Source organism: Grampus griseus (genome assembly GCF_964374135.1).
Source record: "Grampus griseus genome assembly, chromosome: 14".
NCBI classification, from domain to species: domain Eukaryota; kingdom Metazoa; phylum Chordata; class Mammalia; order Artiodactyla; family Delphinidae; genus Grampus; species Grampus griseus.
Window position 1 is genome coordinate 23,273,697 of NC_139008.1, and position 18,400 is coordinate 23,292,096.

Genomic DNA, 18,400 nt, shown 5'->3' on the forward strand with positions numbered 1-18,400 from the left:
GCCGTCCCGCGCCAGACCTGTTGCGCCCAGGGCGCAAGTCCGGCAGCTTTAGGGTAAAGGGACGCGCCGATCTCTCCGCGCGCCCCTGCCACCCTGGCCGCGGTATCTCCCTCGGGGAGCCCAAGGCCCCACCTTAACTTGAGGCTCCCATTCATTTGGCCTTTGCGTTCCTCACCGCAACAGTTCTAGGCGCGTCGGGGGGGGGGCGGGAATAAAGTTTTTCCAACCTGGTCTGGGAGACGGCTGGATGGGGAGGACTCTCCCAGCTCCAGACTACAAGGTGGGCTGGACCGTGCCCCTTCGGCTTCACGGCCGCCTCGGAGGCCCCGCTCTTTGTAGGTGCCAGCAACGGTGCCGACCGGATGGGCTGACCCGCGCACCGCCCCCTCCCACCCCGTTCCCCTTCGCGGTCCCCTCCCCCGCCTCTGGCGCGCACTGGCCCCAGCGTCTCCGGCCCCGCCCGCGCCGGGGTCGCTGCAGTCTCCGTGGTTGCCCCGGGCTCCCTCCCCAGGCGTCCCGGCCTTAATGTAGCCTGGGGAGCGCCTCGGGGGAAGCGCGGGACAGCGAGGGAGGCCGAGGCGGAGGCCCTGGGCGCCCGCCCTGGGCGCCCGAGCTCTCCCAACCTGGGAGGCGGCCCCGACTCCGGGAGCCGGAACGCAGGGGAAGGCAAGGACGGGGCGGCCGACGGAGGGGCGGGAGCCGCTCATCAGCCACGCCAGTCACGTCTGGGGCCACCCGGCTGCCTTTTTCTTTCTTTCCCCCTTTGCTTTCTCCCCTCTCTCGGGCTGGCGAGGGCAAAGTGGCCGTGGCGGCGCCATGCCCGGGCCGGAGTGAGTGCGCGCGGGCGAAAATGGCGTACATTCAGGTAGGGCTGAGGCCGGGGGGCCAGGTCCGCGGTGTGGGTGAGGGGTGCCGCGCCCCCTGCGACTGTGAGCGCGCGGGAGGGAGGGCAGACGGCTGCGCTGCCACAAACTTGCCTGGAGAAAAAGGGTGTCTGAGCGCAGGCTACCTGTGCAGCAGTGGGGGGTGCGCCCCAGGAGAAGAGGCTGGGGACCCCCGCACCCCGTGACGAAAGGCCCTAAGCGGACTCTTCACGCGCGCCCTCACCTCCTGGGGAAGGAATGGGGGTGGGGCGGACTTTTCTTCTCCCTTCCCCCACCTCCTCCCTCGTGCACCACTCCCCAGGGGAGGGGCCGCGGGCAGGGCGGCCCGGGGCGCGCCAGCCGCCCTGCCCGCCAGCTGCCGTTGCCTTGGTGACGGCTCCGGCTAATTGGCCGGCGGAGGGAGCCTGTTCCGGCCAGGAGGGACAAGGACGTCGTCTTTCCCGGGCACTGGGTGTTGAGCGGTGGGGGACACACCAGAGGCGCGCTGGTGGTGTTGGGGGGCAGCCGATTACTTTGGGCCATTGCATTGGGGTCTGGGAGTTGTGGATCACCATCATCTTGGGGACACCCCCCAAGAATCCTTAGGCTGAAATAATTTACAAGCACCTTCTTTAGGGGGCGGTGAGGGGGCGCTGCTTGACTGAAAGACCTTTCTTCTCGATACATGGGGGGGAAGTGGCGACGGGTCAGCGCCAAGGTCATGCAGTCAGACCCGCTGAGCTGCTTGCTTCTGGGGTTGGCTCCTCAGCCTGGCAGAGAAGCCTCCAGGCTCCCACAGTCAGGGTGCATCCGGGCTCACGTCTCCCCTCGGCTACAGCTGGGGTTGCTGCTGGTCCCCTCGTGCCCCTTTGGCTCACGCATCCCCTCGTCATGTCTTTAGACTTTTCCACCTGCCAGCAACTCTGCTCTGCCACCTAGGCCATAGCCTTCACATCCCTCTCCTTAGGTTCGCTCCATTGACTTCTCTTTTATGGAATCCCTAGGTCATCTTTTCAAGTTCAATGAAGGTCACATTTACTGTTCACCTACTGTGTGGATGTTGTCGGGCGGGGCGCTGTGCGACAGTTGCTCAGGAGACACTTGGCTAATCACCTACTATGTATGGGCAGTGGGGACACAGCTGAGAAAGCAGCAGGTCCCTGCCCCTCAGAATGCACAGTGCAGTGAGAAAGGAACAACGCTTCTGCGGGTCTTAATGACTGCCTTCAAGCACAAAGTAATTAAGGGACCTGCCCAAGGCCATACAGGTGCTTAGGGGTCGTGGTGAGGCCTAAAAGGGGGGCTGGTGGGGATCGGTGGGGGATTTGTTAAGCATCTGGTATGAGGATGGCCCGGTGATGTTGACTTTCCTCCTAGAACAAGGTGTTAAACTTTTTCTGTAAAGGGCTAGATAGCAAATACTTCTTTTTTCTTGGAGGGCTTCATGGTCTGTGTCACAGCCTCTTGACTCTGGCACTAAACAGCCATAGACAGTAGTAAATTATTGGGCATGGCTGTGTCTAAATAAAAGTCTGTGGACACTGAAACTGAATTTCATATACTTGGTATGAGTCAGGAAGTATTAATCTTTAAATTTCTTTTTCAACCAAATAAAAATATACAAACCATTCTTAGCTGGAGGGCCATGGAAAAACAGGCTGCAGGCCGGATTTGGTCTGCTAGCCATAGCTTGCACCCCCTGTTCTAGAATATCTGGGTTCTCCTCCTTCCTCCTTTTTTTCCTGGCTCGAATCAGTTCTCCTCCATTGGGTCAAACACATGAAACCGAGCCTCAAAGACTTGGCATTCGTGGGAGCCTCAGAGCATCTTCCCTTTCCTCTTTCTTCATTTTCCTTGGTTTCTCTTTGCTGCCCTGACAGTCACCTTGCACCTGGGCCTTGAGAAAGCTGCGTGGTTGTACCTCATTGGGGCCCCTGAGGTGGCCTTGCTTCTGCTCATCATGGTTTTAGAAATGGTTCTCTTTGGATCACTACATACCCAAGGAACACTTCCCTGTGAGCCTGGCTTGTTGTGAAGAAGCATCACTGTATCCTTGCACTTGACCGTAAGCATTTTAAAGCACTTTCTCATGTGAGCCCCACGAGGGCATAGCTTTTTCTGCATTGTTCACCTCACCGCTGTATTGGCCAGGACAGTCCCCGGTGCCTAGCAGGTTCCAACTAGACTTGACAAACTGTCTGGTTCTCATAAGCCACAGAAGGGGTTCAGATATTGTGCAGCTGGGCAGGACAAAGCATTTTCATAGTGTCCTAGCTTAGCCCTTCCACTAAAGAGAAGAGGTTAACTGAGGCTCAGAGTGCGCCCCCCCCCCCGCCACCCCTACTTGCCCAAGTCACATGATTGGCCACTGGTGAGGCCAGGACTAGCGCTTCTTCACTCAGTTTCATACCCTTCTCCTCACCCGCCTCGGTGTGGTTAGTGCCCGAGACTTCGTTTCCCAAGCTGCAGTAAATCGCTTATCACTTCAAGGATTTTGAGTTTTTCATGAGCTGCGAACCACCTGTGCTGTTATTCACTTAATTTTTTTTCTATAAATGGACTTGCACTTTATTTTAACTTTAAAAAATAGTATGAAAAGGAAACTTTATGTCATTACCATAATAGAAAACCAGGGTCACGTGATATAAACAGAAGGCAACAGGAAAAATAAACACCATGAGAATAATGCCACATTCTTGGATTCTAGATGGGTAGGCTGTCTCCAAGGCTCTGAGCTGGGGTCTGCTCTCAGTTTAAAAAGGAAGGCGGGGATGGGATTTGCAACTGTTAGAAAAATGTCACATACAATGGTACCAAATTAAGACTTTCTCCTCCTTGCAAGAGAATTGAAAAAGACAGTTAACTTTCTCCCTCTTGACTCAAAGTTCTGAGTTCTGTGGGAGACTCCTCCTAACCTACCTGGTTTACTTGGCCCGTTTGGAAAGCCATTAAGACTCTCTCCCGGAAGGGGGTGGCGGGAGACTCTGCCTTGGGAACCGGAGAGAAGAAACTGGGGTGGAGGTGGGGCTGAAGAAGGGAGAGGCTCCCTCCCTTCTTCCCGAGGACCAGACTATGGCTTTCTTTTCTTTGGCTCCCTCTGTTTGTGGGTGGTCATGTGAAGCTCCCCACCATTGGAGCAGAATTGGAAGGTAGGGCCTCGGGGAGGGCGGGGGAGCCAAGTCACATCCACGCTGTGCCTGCCTGCATGTTAGCTAATCATGTCCTTTTGGGTTGGCTTCATGGCTATTTCTGTATAGGAAGGTTTGCTCCTCTCCTGAAGTGTGGCTGCATTGGATAGCATGACTATCTATCCACCCGCTCTGATTCATAACAGCATACGGTGCAAATCAAATCGAAATGCTAAAGTTTCCCATTTATTCGGTGTTGGTTAGCCGGGAGGCTACCAGCAACCCTGAAGGTAGCAACACCTTGTTAGGAGGTCAGCTCCCTTCCCAGGATGGTAAGTGGAAAGAAGCAGGGCTTTTTTTTTTTTTTTTTTTGGGTTGCTGGAATATTGCTAAACTGGTCTTGTCTCTCTCTCTCTCTCTGTCACCCCCCTCGCCCTCTGCGCCCCTTGGCTTCACGTGGATCTCTAAAAGGGCAGTTGGAACCTTTAAACGAGGTGAGTTAATTCGGCGATTCGTTTGGTCTGGCTTCTGATCAAGAAATGCTTGCTTGTCATTTTGGAGCCTTGTGTGGGGCTGCGGGGATATTGAATATTAAACAGCAACCGGATGTTGATAACGGCATGGTTTCGATCCCCTTCTACGGAAGGGAGATCCCGGTGAAAAGACACTAGTTGATGAGATAAGTTTTCCTTCCCACCCCCTACTTATTGCCATTTGATTATCTCTGTTTACTCTCATGTCATGAGATGATTTTTTTAAAATATTTTTGCTTTGCTTTCAAGAAGACAAAGTAATATTCATTGTGTTTTGAGAACATATTGCATAGCCCTCACGATGTTGAATAAACCATCCCCATGTCAAGAAAGACGTTCACATAAACTGCAAAAGAAAATAACCTGCAAATATTGTGCTCGCTATTAATGGCTCGAGCGGGTTGGTGTTTGCCACATCTTTGTGCCTGCAGTTGGTAAATAGAAATGGAAAACATTTTGTTCTAAGTGATCAGTGGCGGAGGCAGACCTCCTGAATGTCGTTATTTCTCATCAGGGATCAGCTGCTTGTAATTTTGGGTGTTTTTCCTCTTTTTCCTCCCCACCCTTTCCACCTCCCCTCTACCCCTCTTCACTCCCCACCTCCCCCAATGGCCTCAGGGTTTTCTTTCTAGAATCTCCGATCTGCTGCTCTGCAGATGGACTTGCCGGCACTGCTGTCAGAAGTGCTATGAATCCAGCTGTTGCCAGTCGAGTGAGGATGAAGTTGAAATTCTGGGACCTTTCCCTGCCCAGACTCCTCCCTGGCTGTAAGTAAAACTGCTCCGAACTTCCTGGAAGGCAATCTTAAGACCTTTCTTTCCTCCGTTTCTGCGAGGGGGTTTGGGGCCCGGGAAGGAGGATTTGGGGTGTGAAAGTGGGAAAGGCTGAGTTTCCATCGACCTCTTAGCTGCTGATGGGATGTGCTCTGTGCCTCGCTGCGTTCGGCAGGCTGGCGAGACCAGCTGGGGGTGGGGCTTCAGTGTAGCTGGTTTCCCATCGGGCCTTCTGAGATACGAACTGTGTAACGCTAAGCATGTGGGCACGTTTAATCACGCTGAGTGTCGTTCCAAGCAGAAAAAGAGATCTGTGAGCATCTATATTCTTCAAGGGATGTCCACATTCTAAAGGTTTCAATCCAAGTCAGTACGACAAACTGTCCTAGCACCTGGCCCGTGCCTGGCTCATGCTAGATGCTCAAGGAGTATTTGGTGTGGACAGCATGAACAAACAAGTGCCTCTCTGCTGGTTTGAGCAGGAACTTCAGAAACAGGGGAGCAGAAAAGCACCTCCAGTCGCCATCGTGTCCTCCTTCGCTGTTTATGTTCTCTCTGGCGTCTTTCGTTTTATTTCCAATTCGTTTTCCTCCCGCGCCCGCATACAACATCTCCATCTGCCAGTCGCTCGGATATTTTGGGAACGCAGTTTTGAAGCTTCTCAGCCACGTGTCTGGTCCACCTCTCTGTGGCTGGGAGAGGAATGTGGCCGGAGAGTCTGGGTTGAGTCTAGAGGGCCAGGGCCTGGGAATCACCAGGTGCCACTTCTCATGATACAGAGGGGAGGCTCAGAGAGTTGGGAAGACAGTGTGAGGGCCCACAGCTGCAGCCTCAGTGGGGATCCAGTGCTGTCTCAGCTAAACCCTTGGGCTAAGATTCCAGAAGCCTCTGGCGCCCCATCTTTCCCTCCAAGTTGGGGGTCATGCCTCAGTCCTCTTATTTTCTTAGAAGCAAGTATCAGATATTTCCATAGCCAAATGGCTCTGTGTCAGGCTCTGTGAGTTCAAATCCTGTTTTTCCTACTTTTTTCTAGTTCTGTTCCCTTGGACAAGTTGCTTGATCGCTCTGTGCCTTGATTTCCCATCTGTCAAATGGGGTGATAAAAAGAATAGTATTTATCTTATAGGGTGGTTGTGGTGATTGCATGAATTAGTGTATGCAAAAGTACCTCAGGCTGCTTGATACCTTGTTGGTAATCATAGACGTTAAGTGATTCTTTTTACCCTATTCTGGGTTTCCCCATCTGTAAAGTAGGAAAAGTAATAGAACTTACTTTATAGGGTCGCTGTTAGGCGTCATGAGATATGCACGTAACGTGCTGAGCACAGTAGTAAGTATTCATCTCTGTTATTATTAGGTATAGATCAAGATTCTTTCAACTGATAAAGATAATGTTAAGGAACCTCCCATTACTCACAGGTTGTAGCCTGGATCCTGCAGGTGTGCACAGAGTTGAGATGTTTGGTGAAACCAACTCGTTAATCAAGGGATCATCCCCATTTTCCAGTGACGGAGGTTGGCTCAGCCCATCTGGCGTCTTTAAAGCCATGCTCAGAAGAACTCCAGCTCTGCTGTGCCAGGGCTGTCTTGTTCATTCCAAAAAATGGCTATTGACCAGCTGACTAACCTGCAGGCAGAAAGTGAGTCCTGAAAGTGGCAGTCATGCCCTTGAAAAGTTAATCTCAGTTTCTTCGGTAGTTTTTCTCTTGAGGTTGCCCTACAAGGCTAGATAGAGTCCTGTTCCCATGCTCAGGGGATTTAAACTCTAGTGTAGGAGGTACAGCAGGTATATAAGTTCAGTTTGTGTATTCACACCCTGCACGCCCGTATGACGGTCTTGCATAGAGTTTTGTTATGGAAAAATCCTGGGAGAATGACTGCAGGCATAGCTGGATCCAGGGGCTCAAATGATGTCATGGGCGTGCACGTACGCGCTCTCACTCTCTTTCTTTACGTTTCTTCTGTTTTGGCCTCATCCTTTTTTTTTTTTTTTTTTGCGGTACGCGGGCCTCTCACTGTTGTGGCCTCTCCCGTTGCGGAGCACAGGCTCCGATGCGCAGGCTCAGCGGTCATGGCTGACGGGCCCAGCCGCTATGCGGCATGTGGGATCCTCCCGGACCGGGGCACGAACCCGTGTCCCCTGCATCGGCAGGCGGACTCTCAACCACTGCGCCACCAGGGAAGCCCTGGCCTCATTCTTAAGCTTTGTTTTTTCTCTGCCTCATTTTTAACAGCAACAAATGTATCGGGAAAGGCTCTCATTGCCCTGGCTCGGGTCGTGTGCCAATCACTTGATCCAATCACTTTTGCTTGGAGGAAAAAGTGCTGGGATCATTCCTGGGTTTGCTGACCATGCTGGAACCAGGGAAAGGGTTATTCCACCTGAAACACAAGAAATAATAAGCTAGTCGAACAGGGGTTGGCAAACTTTTCCGGTAAAGGGCTAGATAGTAAATATTTTAGCCTCTTGGGCTTAGTTTCTGTTGCAGCTACTCACTTCTATCCTTGTAGTACAAAAGCAACCATAGACAGTTCATTAGTGAATGGGCATAGCTGTGCTCCAATAACACTTCTACAAAATTAGGCAGTGGATTTGGCCCTGTAGTTTGCAGACCTGGGTAATAAACAATTTGGGTGCTGTGACTGGATCCAGGGTGGACAAACGCCACGAATCGGGGGGATCATAGAAAACGAGCCTGCGAGCTCAGGTCGTGTAGGGTCTCAAATGCCAGATTAAGGAATTTGGATTTTCTTCTGAACCAGAGTAGACCCCTGATAGACATTGAAAATCACAGCCTGGTATCTGTTTGCCCCAGATGCAGAGTGTTCCAGATGCACGGCCACTGAGTTGGAGGATAGTTTTGCTTTGCCCAGGCTGCTGACCCTTTGTACAAGCGGGGGATTTCTTCTGGGGTGGGACCCTCAGGGAAGACACTTGTTTTGGTTATGCCACAAGCAGAGAAGTGGGCTGGAACCTTCCAGCAGAGCCAGCACACCACACAGCTTCAGGAGGTGCCCTTCACGTGGTGGTCATTATGAATGGGACCACCTAGCGTAGTGCAGTGTACAGTCTGAGCAGCTGTACATGACCTTTGTGCTTCCTAAGATGACCCAGGTCTTCCTTGAATCCTGGGCACACTGAGTACATTTTTGACTGTCAAGATCATGCGAAATATCAAGAGAAATCGGTAAAGCGGAGGCCGGTTAAATCCTCCAGAAAGAGAATTTAGTGCTGTGCTTTCCTCAGATTTATTTACCAGGCAGGCAGTTGCATGTTATCAAACAGGCAGAGAGTAGAAATGTCAAGTGTACAGGCCTTGTAGCTGTTGCTACTGTGACATTAGAACCAAGAACCACAGCACATGCCTCTCTGTGGGGTGGCATGTGGCAGATGAGCTGGCCCTTTGTGTGTGTGATTTGGGGGGACACACCATTAATTGTCACATATGCTTCCATCACGTGGGTCCCCCCAGCTTTCTTGGGCTGGGCTGGGCTGGGCTGGTGAGGGTCAGAAAAACGGTACAATCCGACTGGCTCCTTTTGGGGCAGTGCCAGGAAGACCCTCACTGAAGAGTGAATTAGGTTATTTATTTGTCCAACAAGCATGTGTTGAGTACCTACTAAGCGCAGGGCTCTTACAGGCCTCCCAGGGGATACCCAGCTCTGTAGCGTGGGGCATGTGATCCGGAGTCTGGTACTGTTGCATTCCACTGGGGTTCTGCCATTTCACAGTGGTGCAGGTCAATTCTCCACCCCTCCCTCCACCCGATTGGGGCCTCCATTTCCCTGTCTGTAAAGGGGGTGGGGGTGGTTCATAACGACTAACTCCTGCATTGATTCAAGGATGAAATGATGGTTCATACAGAGCATTGAGCACAGTGCCTGGCACACAGTAGGTGCTCAGCACCTGGTACTTTTGATCACAGTAAGTACAGATCCCACCGTTAAGATCTGTACCCTGTTATGGGAGGAGTGACAAGGCGTGTGCTCAGATCAGAGTGACACAAGATAAGTCAGATGAGAACCACTGGAAAGGTGTATTCATTCACCCATTCACTGAAAAAAATAAACCAGAGCGCCCCAGACGTGCCAGGTGCCGTGCTAGGGCAAGGAGGGCAGTGGTGAGTAAGGCAGATACTGCCCCTGCCCGCGTGGAGCTGTGGCTTAGACGCAGAAGATAGGCAGGCAGGCCACACTGAAGAAGAGTTATGTGCTGAAGTGGGAAAAAGAAGGTGCAGGGATAAGGAGTGACGGGGTGGGAGGAGGTGACGGGACAGGGCGGGGCCTCTCTGAGGAGGTGCTGTTGCAGCTGAGATCTGAACAATGAGGAGGAACAAGACAGGTGACGGGGGGCAGGAAGAGCATTCCAGGCGGAAGGAACAGAGGGCACGGAGGCTTGATGGTCGCCAAAGGGACAGGGGTGGGCTGGGCATACACTGCTACCGTGTCTGAGAGGACTCAACCAAAGCTTCAGGAAGCAATGGCATTTAAGCTGATCCTTGAAGACTGATGGGACTTCACAGGTGGAGGCAGCGGCCTCAGTGAGGTATGACAGCCGGTAAACAGGCCATGCAGGCGGAGGGGCCCCAGTGGCCGCGTCGCATTTTGGTCCTGCCTTCCTTGGGAGGTGCTGCTGCTTCATTTACAGGAGAGAGAGAAGGATCTAGTACGATCGCATCTCTGTGCCCTCGCCTGCCCCCTTCCATGCCCCACATTCCATCTGCTCCATTCTCCTTTTTTTTTTTTTTTTTTGCGGTACGCGGGCCTCTCACTGTTGTGGCCTCTCCCGCTGCGGAGCACAGGCTCCGGACGCCCAGGCCCAGCGGCCATGGCTCACAGGCCCAGCCGCTCCACGGCATGTGGGATCTTCCCGGACCGGGGCACGAACCTGCGTCCCCTGCATCGGCAGGCAGACTCCCAACCACTGCGCCACCAGGGAAGCCCCTCCGTTCTCCTTCTACAGACCAGGAGCAGGAGGCAAGCAAGGACTGGGAGTTTCGCCCCGTAACGTGCCCATTCGTCCTGGCTGTGACCCTGGCTTTGGAGGAACATCAGATCAGTCTCGTGTCATGCCCAGGCTGCATCTGCAGACCTTATAGAATTTGAAAATTGCATTTTTCAAGACTAGTTTCGCCTCAGGTTTAAATGTCAAGTTGGGGGATGCAGTCTTGAAGGTATGGCCGAGGGGCTTGCTGTCAGCAGCATCAGTCTCACGGCCACTTTGCAAGCTGTCTCCCCGCCCCTTCCCCTTCCCAGCGTCCTTAGTAGCTGTGTGAGTATTGGGGGATCTTAAAGCCACCTCTGCTATAATAACATCAATTAAAATGTATTGAGCACTTACCTGCAACATACCAACCACTGTTCTAAGCATTTTATATTGTTAACTCTGTGTTCACAGCAACTGGGTAAGGCAGGTACTATTATTAGTCCCATTTTATAGACGGGGAGACGGAGGCACAGAGAGAGGGAGGGACTTGCCTTGAGCTAGCTCTTAATTACTACCTTGTACCGCCGCCCCCCGAAGTGCTTTCTATTTTTTCAGCATTTCTCATCCTTATTGGGAGCACATTGAGTTGTGGCTGCTGCTAATTCGCAGCTGTTTCTACACATCAAAATGTTGCTCTTAAATCATTGATTCTCAGGGCCATTTTGTAGCCATAGCCTTGCCATTCAAAGAAACTTGGAGTGACATTGTTATAGGATATTTTTTAAAGATCTTATAGACACAGTGACTGTTGAAATAGTGAGACACTTCTTACCAAAAGCCACTCGCAGAAGTTCTGATGCATATAAACGGCCACATTCTCCTTTCCAGACTGAAGACTGACAGGTCTTGTCTTGGTTTAGTCAAAGTGGTACCCTCCGTGTGGCAGCATCCTGAGGAAGTTTCCATACCCCTCCCCCCACCCCAGCCTCAGCTCTGAAATTGTGCAAATTCTTGACGGATTGTTCTAAATTGGGAAATACTCATTTATATCATTTCACATTTTGTACAACAAGCAAGATGTTATTGAGAGTTAACAGCTATTGAGAGTTTATTTCAAATTTGCTTTATTCCAAGTTGCATAACCTGGGTCTGAGAGCAGTTTCGTCATGGGTCTGTCTCCCATGGGACAGAGATGCCAATCCCTGGGGATTCTCTGACAACCACTGAGACCTCTTCTCTCCTACAGGTTGGCCAGCCGGAGCAGTGACAAGGACGGGAACTCTGTCCACACAGCCAGTGAAGTCCCGCTGACCCCACGGACCAACTCCCCAGATCGGAGATGCTCGTCCTCGGACACATCTAAGTCTACATACAGCCTGACCCGGAGGATTTCAAGTAAGCGTCTCTGCCGTGACGGTCAGGGGTCCTGGCTCGAGCAAGCCTTGCTGCTCAGCTGCCACTCAGAGTCTGTGAAGTACACCCCCGCTATCTGGGTCCCCAGGACAAATGGGGAAAGCTGGCATTCCCAGACACTCAGGAGCATCCCCGGGAAAGACGTGAAGGACAGGGTCATCTCTGGGGAGGGGGTGGAGTGGTGTGACAGGCCAGGAGACAAGATGACAGAGATCATGGCAGTGTGACAAAGGAGGGCATCGCACCTGATTTCTTCCAAGTTCAGTGAGAAGCGATCATTTTGATTGATTTTTGTAGTATTGATCACAAGTTTCATTGAATTGGCTCAGTTGATGACATTGTCAGCATATTATCGTTTCGGACCCCGAAAGGCAAGTGTTAGTTACCATGTTACGTAGCAGGGCTTGCAAATTCAAGTGACTTCAGGGGCCAAATGGATTGTGTCAGTGACTGAGTGCAGAGGGTTGGAGAGAGATAAATATCACCCTAATGCAGTGACAAATGGCAGCTGACTCTTGGCCTTGTACTAGGGCAGGGTAGGGATTGGGGCCAGTTAGGAAGCTAATGTCTCATTGAACGGGGCCAGCTACTACTCAGCTCTTGCCATGTGGGATTGTATTGCCTGATCTTTGGAAAGGGAAACTGGCAGTCTGGGTTTTTATATGAAACTTCTTTACTTTTAAACTAAAACAGAATGTATCTCTGGGTTGAATGTGGCCCTCAGGCCACTCAGTTTGTCCATGTATAGCCTGTGTGTTTGACCAGATGGCATGATCTGGGTGGGAAGGAGAAAGCCCAGAGACTCCCAACCTCCTGTCACTCCCCAAATGAGTCTCCTCTGTCTCATTCAGCTGATGTCTGAAATTCACTTAACAGGGAAAAAGCTTAAATTCATGAAACTAATCCACTCAGCTGGAAATGACTGATGTCTGATCTTTCCCGGGACTATGGGGGGAAGAAGAAGGAAGTAAAGTTCAAGGGCTTGAAATAGTGAAACGGAGGGGATGTCGGGCTTCTGTAGCCTCAGTCTTTCCATCTGTAGAATGAGAGGGCTGACCTGCCCCCCGCGCTGGTCACAGCGGCCACCACCCATGTGGCTGAGCTGAGATGCCCCGCACCTGTTACATACCCAATGGATTTTGAAGCCAGTGTGAAAAAAGAGAATTTATAGTGTCTCACTAAAATGTTTTTACATTGCGTGCATATTGAAATGATTATATTTTGGATATATCGGATATTAAAATTGATTTCACCTGTTTCTTGGTAGTTTTAAAAACTTGTGGCTACCGGGAAATTTTAAGTTACCTCTGTGGCTTGTACATCTGTATCTGGCTCGCATTTATTTTCTCTTGGATGGCGCTAGTCTAGATGATTCCTAAATCTCGTGCCCAGCTCTATACAGAGATGACTGCATTCAGCACACATTTATCAGAGAGTGCAGCCACGCACCGGCAAAGGCTCGTGATTTTAGCCAGCAAGACAGGTTTTGGGCAATCAACAAGATGCCATGAAAGGACAAATACCAATCCTATTAATACGAGGCATCTCATAATCAAACTCCTAAGCCCAGAGAGTAGAATATGGTTCCCAGGGGGAGCTGGAACCAGGCAGGTGTTGGTTTCACTTATGCCAGATGAGTAAGTTCTAGAGAGTCACTGTCCAGCAGAGTGCATAAAATTAACAGTACTGTATGGAGTACTTAAAAAAGAGGGTAGCTCTTATGTTCTTACCACACACATAAAATTAAATAAAGAAAGAAAGCAAGAGGAAACTTCTGAAGGTGATGGATACGTTTATGGTATAGGTTGTGGTGACGGTTTCATGGGTGCAAACTTATCTCCAAACTCATCAAGTTGTGTATATTAAATATAGACAGGTTTTTGTATGTCAATCATGCCTCAATTAAGTCCTTTAAAAATGAAAAAAGAATGCCATGAGCTCATTGCTAGAATAGAGGGATGAGCAGAGATTGGAATGATGAACTGGGAGCAGTGAACTCTGCTGCTTGCCGGGGAGAGGTACCCTGTAAGTGACGAGGTGTGAGTGTGATCCTTGAAGATGGGCAGTAGCTACCATTTAGTGCCTCTTAACCATGTGCGTGTTCTGTGCTGAGCCCTCTCTGCATTGCTCAGTGAATCTTCACCACAGCCCCTGAGGTGGGTGCTGTGATGGGCTCCATGTTTCAGATGGGAAAACTGAGTGTGTAAAATGTGCCTGGAGTCACACGGCTCATTACTAGAGATTCACACTCACTGGGAAGTAGCCGGGTTGGAATTTGACCCAGGCACTCTGGCCCCAGAGCCTACTCTGTGAAAGTGGAGACAGTATAGGGTAATGGTTAGAGCCAGACTCTGGGGCCAGACAGGTGGGGCTTGACTCCTGGCTCCTCCTCTTACTAGTTGTGTGACCTTTGGTGAGTGACTTAAAGTTTCTGTTTCCTCATCTGTAAAGTGGAGATAACAGTCACTGGCTAATACCTTGTGAAGATTAGATAACTGGATATACGCAGCGCAGTTAGGGCAGTGCCTGGCGCTTAGCTGCCGTGATGATGGCGATGGGGATGGCTGTACCGCCAGGCTGCCTCTCATAGAGTAAATAAGAGGATTCCCGGGAGTGGAGAGCGCCTGGCAAAGAGCATCATGAAGCAGAGCGAACAGGTGTGAGGATCCGGGAAATGTCGTCAGTCTCACAGATCGGCCCAGGTCCGGTCCGGTACTTGGTGTGGTGTTCATTGTTATTTCTGATGGGTGTGTAGGTCTCGATTCCAGACGACCCAGCTCCCCACTCATCGATATTAAACCCATCGAGTTCGGCGTTCTCAGCGCCAAGAAGGAGCCCATCCAGCCCTCGGTGCTCAGACGGACCTATACCCCGGATGACTATTTCAGAAAGTTCGAGCCCCGCCTGTACTCCCTCGGCTCCAACAGCGACGACGTGGACTTTCTGACGGACGCAGAGATCCTGTCCAAGTACCAGCTGGGCATGCTGCACTTCAGCACCCAGTACGACCTGCTGCACAACCACCTGACGGTGCGCGTGATCGAGGCCAGGGACCTGCCACCTCCCATCTCCCACGACGGCGCGCGCCAGGACATGGCGCACTCCAACCCCTACGTCAAGATCTGCCTCCTGCCGGACCAGAAGAACTCCAAGCAGACCGGGGTCAAACGCAAGACCCAGAAGCCCGTGTTCGAGGAGCGTTACACCTTTGAGATCCCCTTCCTGGAGGCGCAGAGGAGGACCCTGCTGCTGACTGTGCTGGACTTTGATAAGTTCTCACGCCACTGTGTCATCGGCAAGGTGGCCGTGCCTTTGTGCGAGGTCGACTTGGTGAAAGGCGGACACTGGTGGAAGGCGCTGATTCCCAGTTCTCAGGTAAGGGATGGGTTGGCAGCGTCTCCTCTTGGGAGCTTTTTAAAAAAATGATTATTTTTATCTCAGTATTTAACTTTTTTTTTTTTATTTGCATTTTTAAAACCTCTGGTTTTTAAAATAATTTTTGACTCCCAAGAAGTTGCAAGAACAGTACAGAGAGTCCTGTGTATTCTTCATCCAGCTTCCCCGATGATAAATCTGATACGATCCGAGTGCATTAGCGATACCAGAAAACTGATGTTGGTAACTAAACTACAGACCCTATGCAATTTTCCCATGTGTGTGGGTTCATGTGGCCACCACTGCCCTGGGAGCTGTTTGTCATTGATGCTGGGTTATTTACTAAGGAGAGTGATAGTCCTGGGTATGAAGCTATCAGTCATTTTGACTTTCAGAAATTGATTTGGGAAAAATAAAATGAAGGCTGAAGAACGGGATGATAGATGGATTTTTTTCAGGCAAATTGTGAGATTAGCTTCCTTCCCTCTTCCAGCCCAGGGACGAGCAATTGGCCGCTTGGGGAGCCACCCGTGGACCAGGCTGTCTCACCAGTGGGCTTTTAGGGTCCCTCCCTTGGGCATTCTGTGGGCTGGAGGACAGCACTGCCCCCACTGTGGGTGCAAAGATATGAGGGGAGTGTATGGGAAGGAAAAAACCCCACCAGTTGGAGGCTGGTCTAGCCCACCCACGCGGGGACAGTGATCCTGTGTAATGCAGGTGGGATTATTTTGCATCGAATACATCAAGCTGCTTCTAAAGCTGAGGTCTACTGGCCAGGGGTTTGATGAGCTAGCATCACATTTGGGGTGCAGGTGTTAAACATGAGAGCTGGAGGGGCTGTTCCACTGTGTGTGTGTGTGTGTGTGTGTGTGTGTGTGTACACATCTTCAAAGCTATCACTCTCTTAGTTTATATTCCCCAAGAAAAAGAAGACCCTGAGGCAGGGGAAGTCACTTAATAGGGAGGTGACACCAGAGGAAGCACCAGGAGGGGGTGGGAAAGTCGCATGAGGGGTGCAGTTATTGAGCCGACCACCACTGTGGGTGACTGGAGCTGAAACCTGCTGGGGGAACTGGGAGCCAGTGTCAGACACACACCTAAGAGCCTTTCCGCCTGAGGGGTGAAGGAGCCGGGGTCTTTGTACAGCACCTCCTATCAGCCACTGAATGAGGGCTGGGGGGATGGGGAGGTTCATTTCCTGGTATTTCTGTCCTGTTACACTGGCAGGTACAGAGACTTTTGTTGTTGTTGTTGTTGTTGTTGTTGTTGTTTTGCGGTACACGGGCCTCTCACCGTTGTGGCCTCTCCTGTTGCGGAGCACAGGCTCCGGACGCGCAGGCTCAGAGGCCATGGCTCACGGGCCCAGCCGCTCCGCGGCATGTGGGACCTTCCCGGAATAGGGCATGAACCCGTGTCCCCTGCATCGGCAGGCGGACTCTCAACCACTGCGCCACCAGGGAAGCCCGGTACAGAGACTTTTGACATCCACAAATGCAAAAAAAAGTACAGGAGCTGGCAGGCTGAAGTGGTCCCGGTCAGGAGAAGTGGGCACGGTGTTGGCAGTGTCTGCTATAATCCCAAATCCTCTTTCCCGTCACACGATCAGGATATATATGGTGCTTTCTGTGTATCCTCCTCGATATTTGCTATCACTCGGTTTTCAACTGTCAAGAAAATTATGTTGAAAGAGGGAGGCCCACCTGACAAAATAAATTCCAGATTTGCCAGCTCCTCCCTTCACGTCAGTGGAAGGCCCCGGAGGTAGAGCGTCCGGACATCCCCATACCTGGCTCTTGTAGGTCTTGGCTGAAAGGTTACCTTGCCTGAAATGGAAAGTCTTCCTGGCCCATCTGCCCTGGTGTGGTTCTCCTGAAAGCTGAGGCCAAGGCAGGGGCCTGGGTGCAGATCGTTAATTTAGGAGGTGATCCCAAGAAGCAGAAGTGAGAGCTGAGGAGGAGATGGGGAAGGAGGGGTCGTCAGAGTCAGTGGTGGTTCTGAAGGTCGCCCTTCTGGCACTGGGACGGGCATGGAGCCCGTCCTAGCACACTGGCCAGGTGGGCTCCCGAAACCTCACTGAAGGGCTAGGGCAGAAAAGAGAAGGAGCCCAAGTGTGCTGGTGTGCACCAGGTGTGCCGCCCTCTGCCTGAGCTGAGACCTCGCCCGACAGGACCATGGGAACATTTGTATCAGACGCCAGAGGCAGCCCCCGCCCCGGGCGCTCCCCGCCCGCTTCTCCTGCTCTAGTTTTCTCTGTGGCACTTGTCATCATCCCGTAGATGTACATTTTATGGTCTGTCTCCCCTGCTAGTATGTGAACCCTGGGAAGGCAGTGGCTTTTGTCTATTCGTTCACCGCTCTCTCACCTGCTCCCAGAACGGTGGCTGGCACGTGGTAGTGCTCAACAATATTTATTGAATGAGTGGAGGATGGAGGGAGGAAGGATCCCCAAAGTAAATTTCCTTCTCCTCTCCCTCCCCCCTTCCTCCTTTCCTTCTTCTTCTTCTTTCTCATGTAAAGAAAGGCTCGTGGAAATTGAGGGAAGAGTGGACTCACATCTGCCGTCTCAAGCTTGCTCTGGAATTTATACTCTTTGAGTGGGAAGGTCGGTGTCTGCGGTTGGGGTCCCGAGGAGCAGAGCTTGAGATAGCATTTCAGTGTGGATTAGTTTCCTTAGGGCTGCTGTGACAAGGCACCACAAATTGGGTGGTTTAAAACTACAGAAATTTGGGGCTTCCCCGGTGGCGCAGTGGTTGAGAGTCCGCCTGCCGATGCAGGGGACACGGGTTCGTGCCCCGGTCCGGGAAGATCCCACATGCCACGGAGCAGCTGGGCCCGTGAGCCATGGTCGCTGAGCCTGCGCATCCGGAGCCTGTGCTCTGCAATGGGAGAGGCCACAACAGTGAGAGACCCGCGTACCGCAAAAAAAAAAAAAAACTATAGAAATTTATAGTCTCAGAGTTTGGAGGCTTTCAGTCAAAGAGCAAGGTGCTGTCAGAGCCGTGCTTCCTCTGAAACCCAGAGGGGATCCTTCCTTGCCTATTTCTAGCTGCTGGTTGTTGGCAGTCTTGGCTTATAGCTGCCTCACTCTCGTCTCTGCCTCCCCCTCACTTAGCCTGCCTTCGCTCTGTGTCTTTTCTTGTAAGAACATCAGTCATGTTGGATTAGGGGCCCACCCTACTCCAGGATGACCTCATCTTCAATAATCCCATCTGGAACGACCCTATTTCCAAATGAGGTCACATTCTGAGGTACTGAGGGCTAACAGGTCAACACACCTTTGGGGGATACAATTCAATCCAAAATGGGACGCAAGAGAAAACCCTGCAGGGGTGGGTGTGAAGTGGTCTAGGTGAAGGGTGACAGCCAAGCAAGGCTGAGCCTCAGCCTG

The 18,400-nt window shown here is 51.6% G+C and overlaps 1 protein-coding gene across 2 annotated transcripts in view; it reads left to right on the plus strand.

Moving 5' to 3' along the window:
• Positions 1 to 795: 795 nt before the first annotated feature.
• The window catches only part of SYT17 (synaptotagmin 17), a gene marked incomplete at its 5' end in the record, with an annotated part of 85,455 nt that continues 67,850 nt past the window's right edge, over positions 796 to 18,400 (plus strand). Inside the window, 5 exons of one of the 2 annotated variants that reach the window (XM_082671185.1) lie at positions 796 to 865; positions 4,468 to 4,485; positions 5,143 to 5,291; positions 11,471 to 11,619; positions 14,393 to 15,012. In XM_082671185.1, the coding sequence (XP_082527311.1) occupies positions 851 to 865; positions 4,468 to 4,485; positions 5,143 to 5,291; positions 11,471 to 11,619; positions 14,393 to 15,012 (951 nt within the window). Of the gene's footprint in view, positions 866 to 4,220; positions 4,324 to 4,462; positions 4,486 to 5,142; positions 5,292 to 11,470; positions 11,620 to 14,392; positions 15,013 to 18,400 lie in introns of those variants that run through there. The other variant, XM_082671184.1, reaches the window with a different exon arrangement.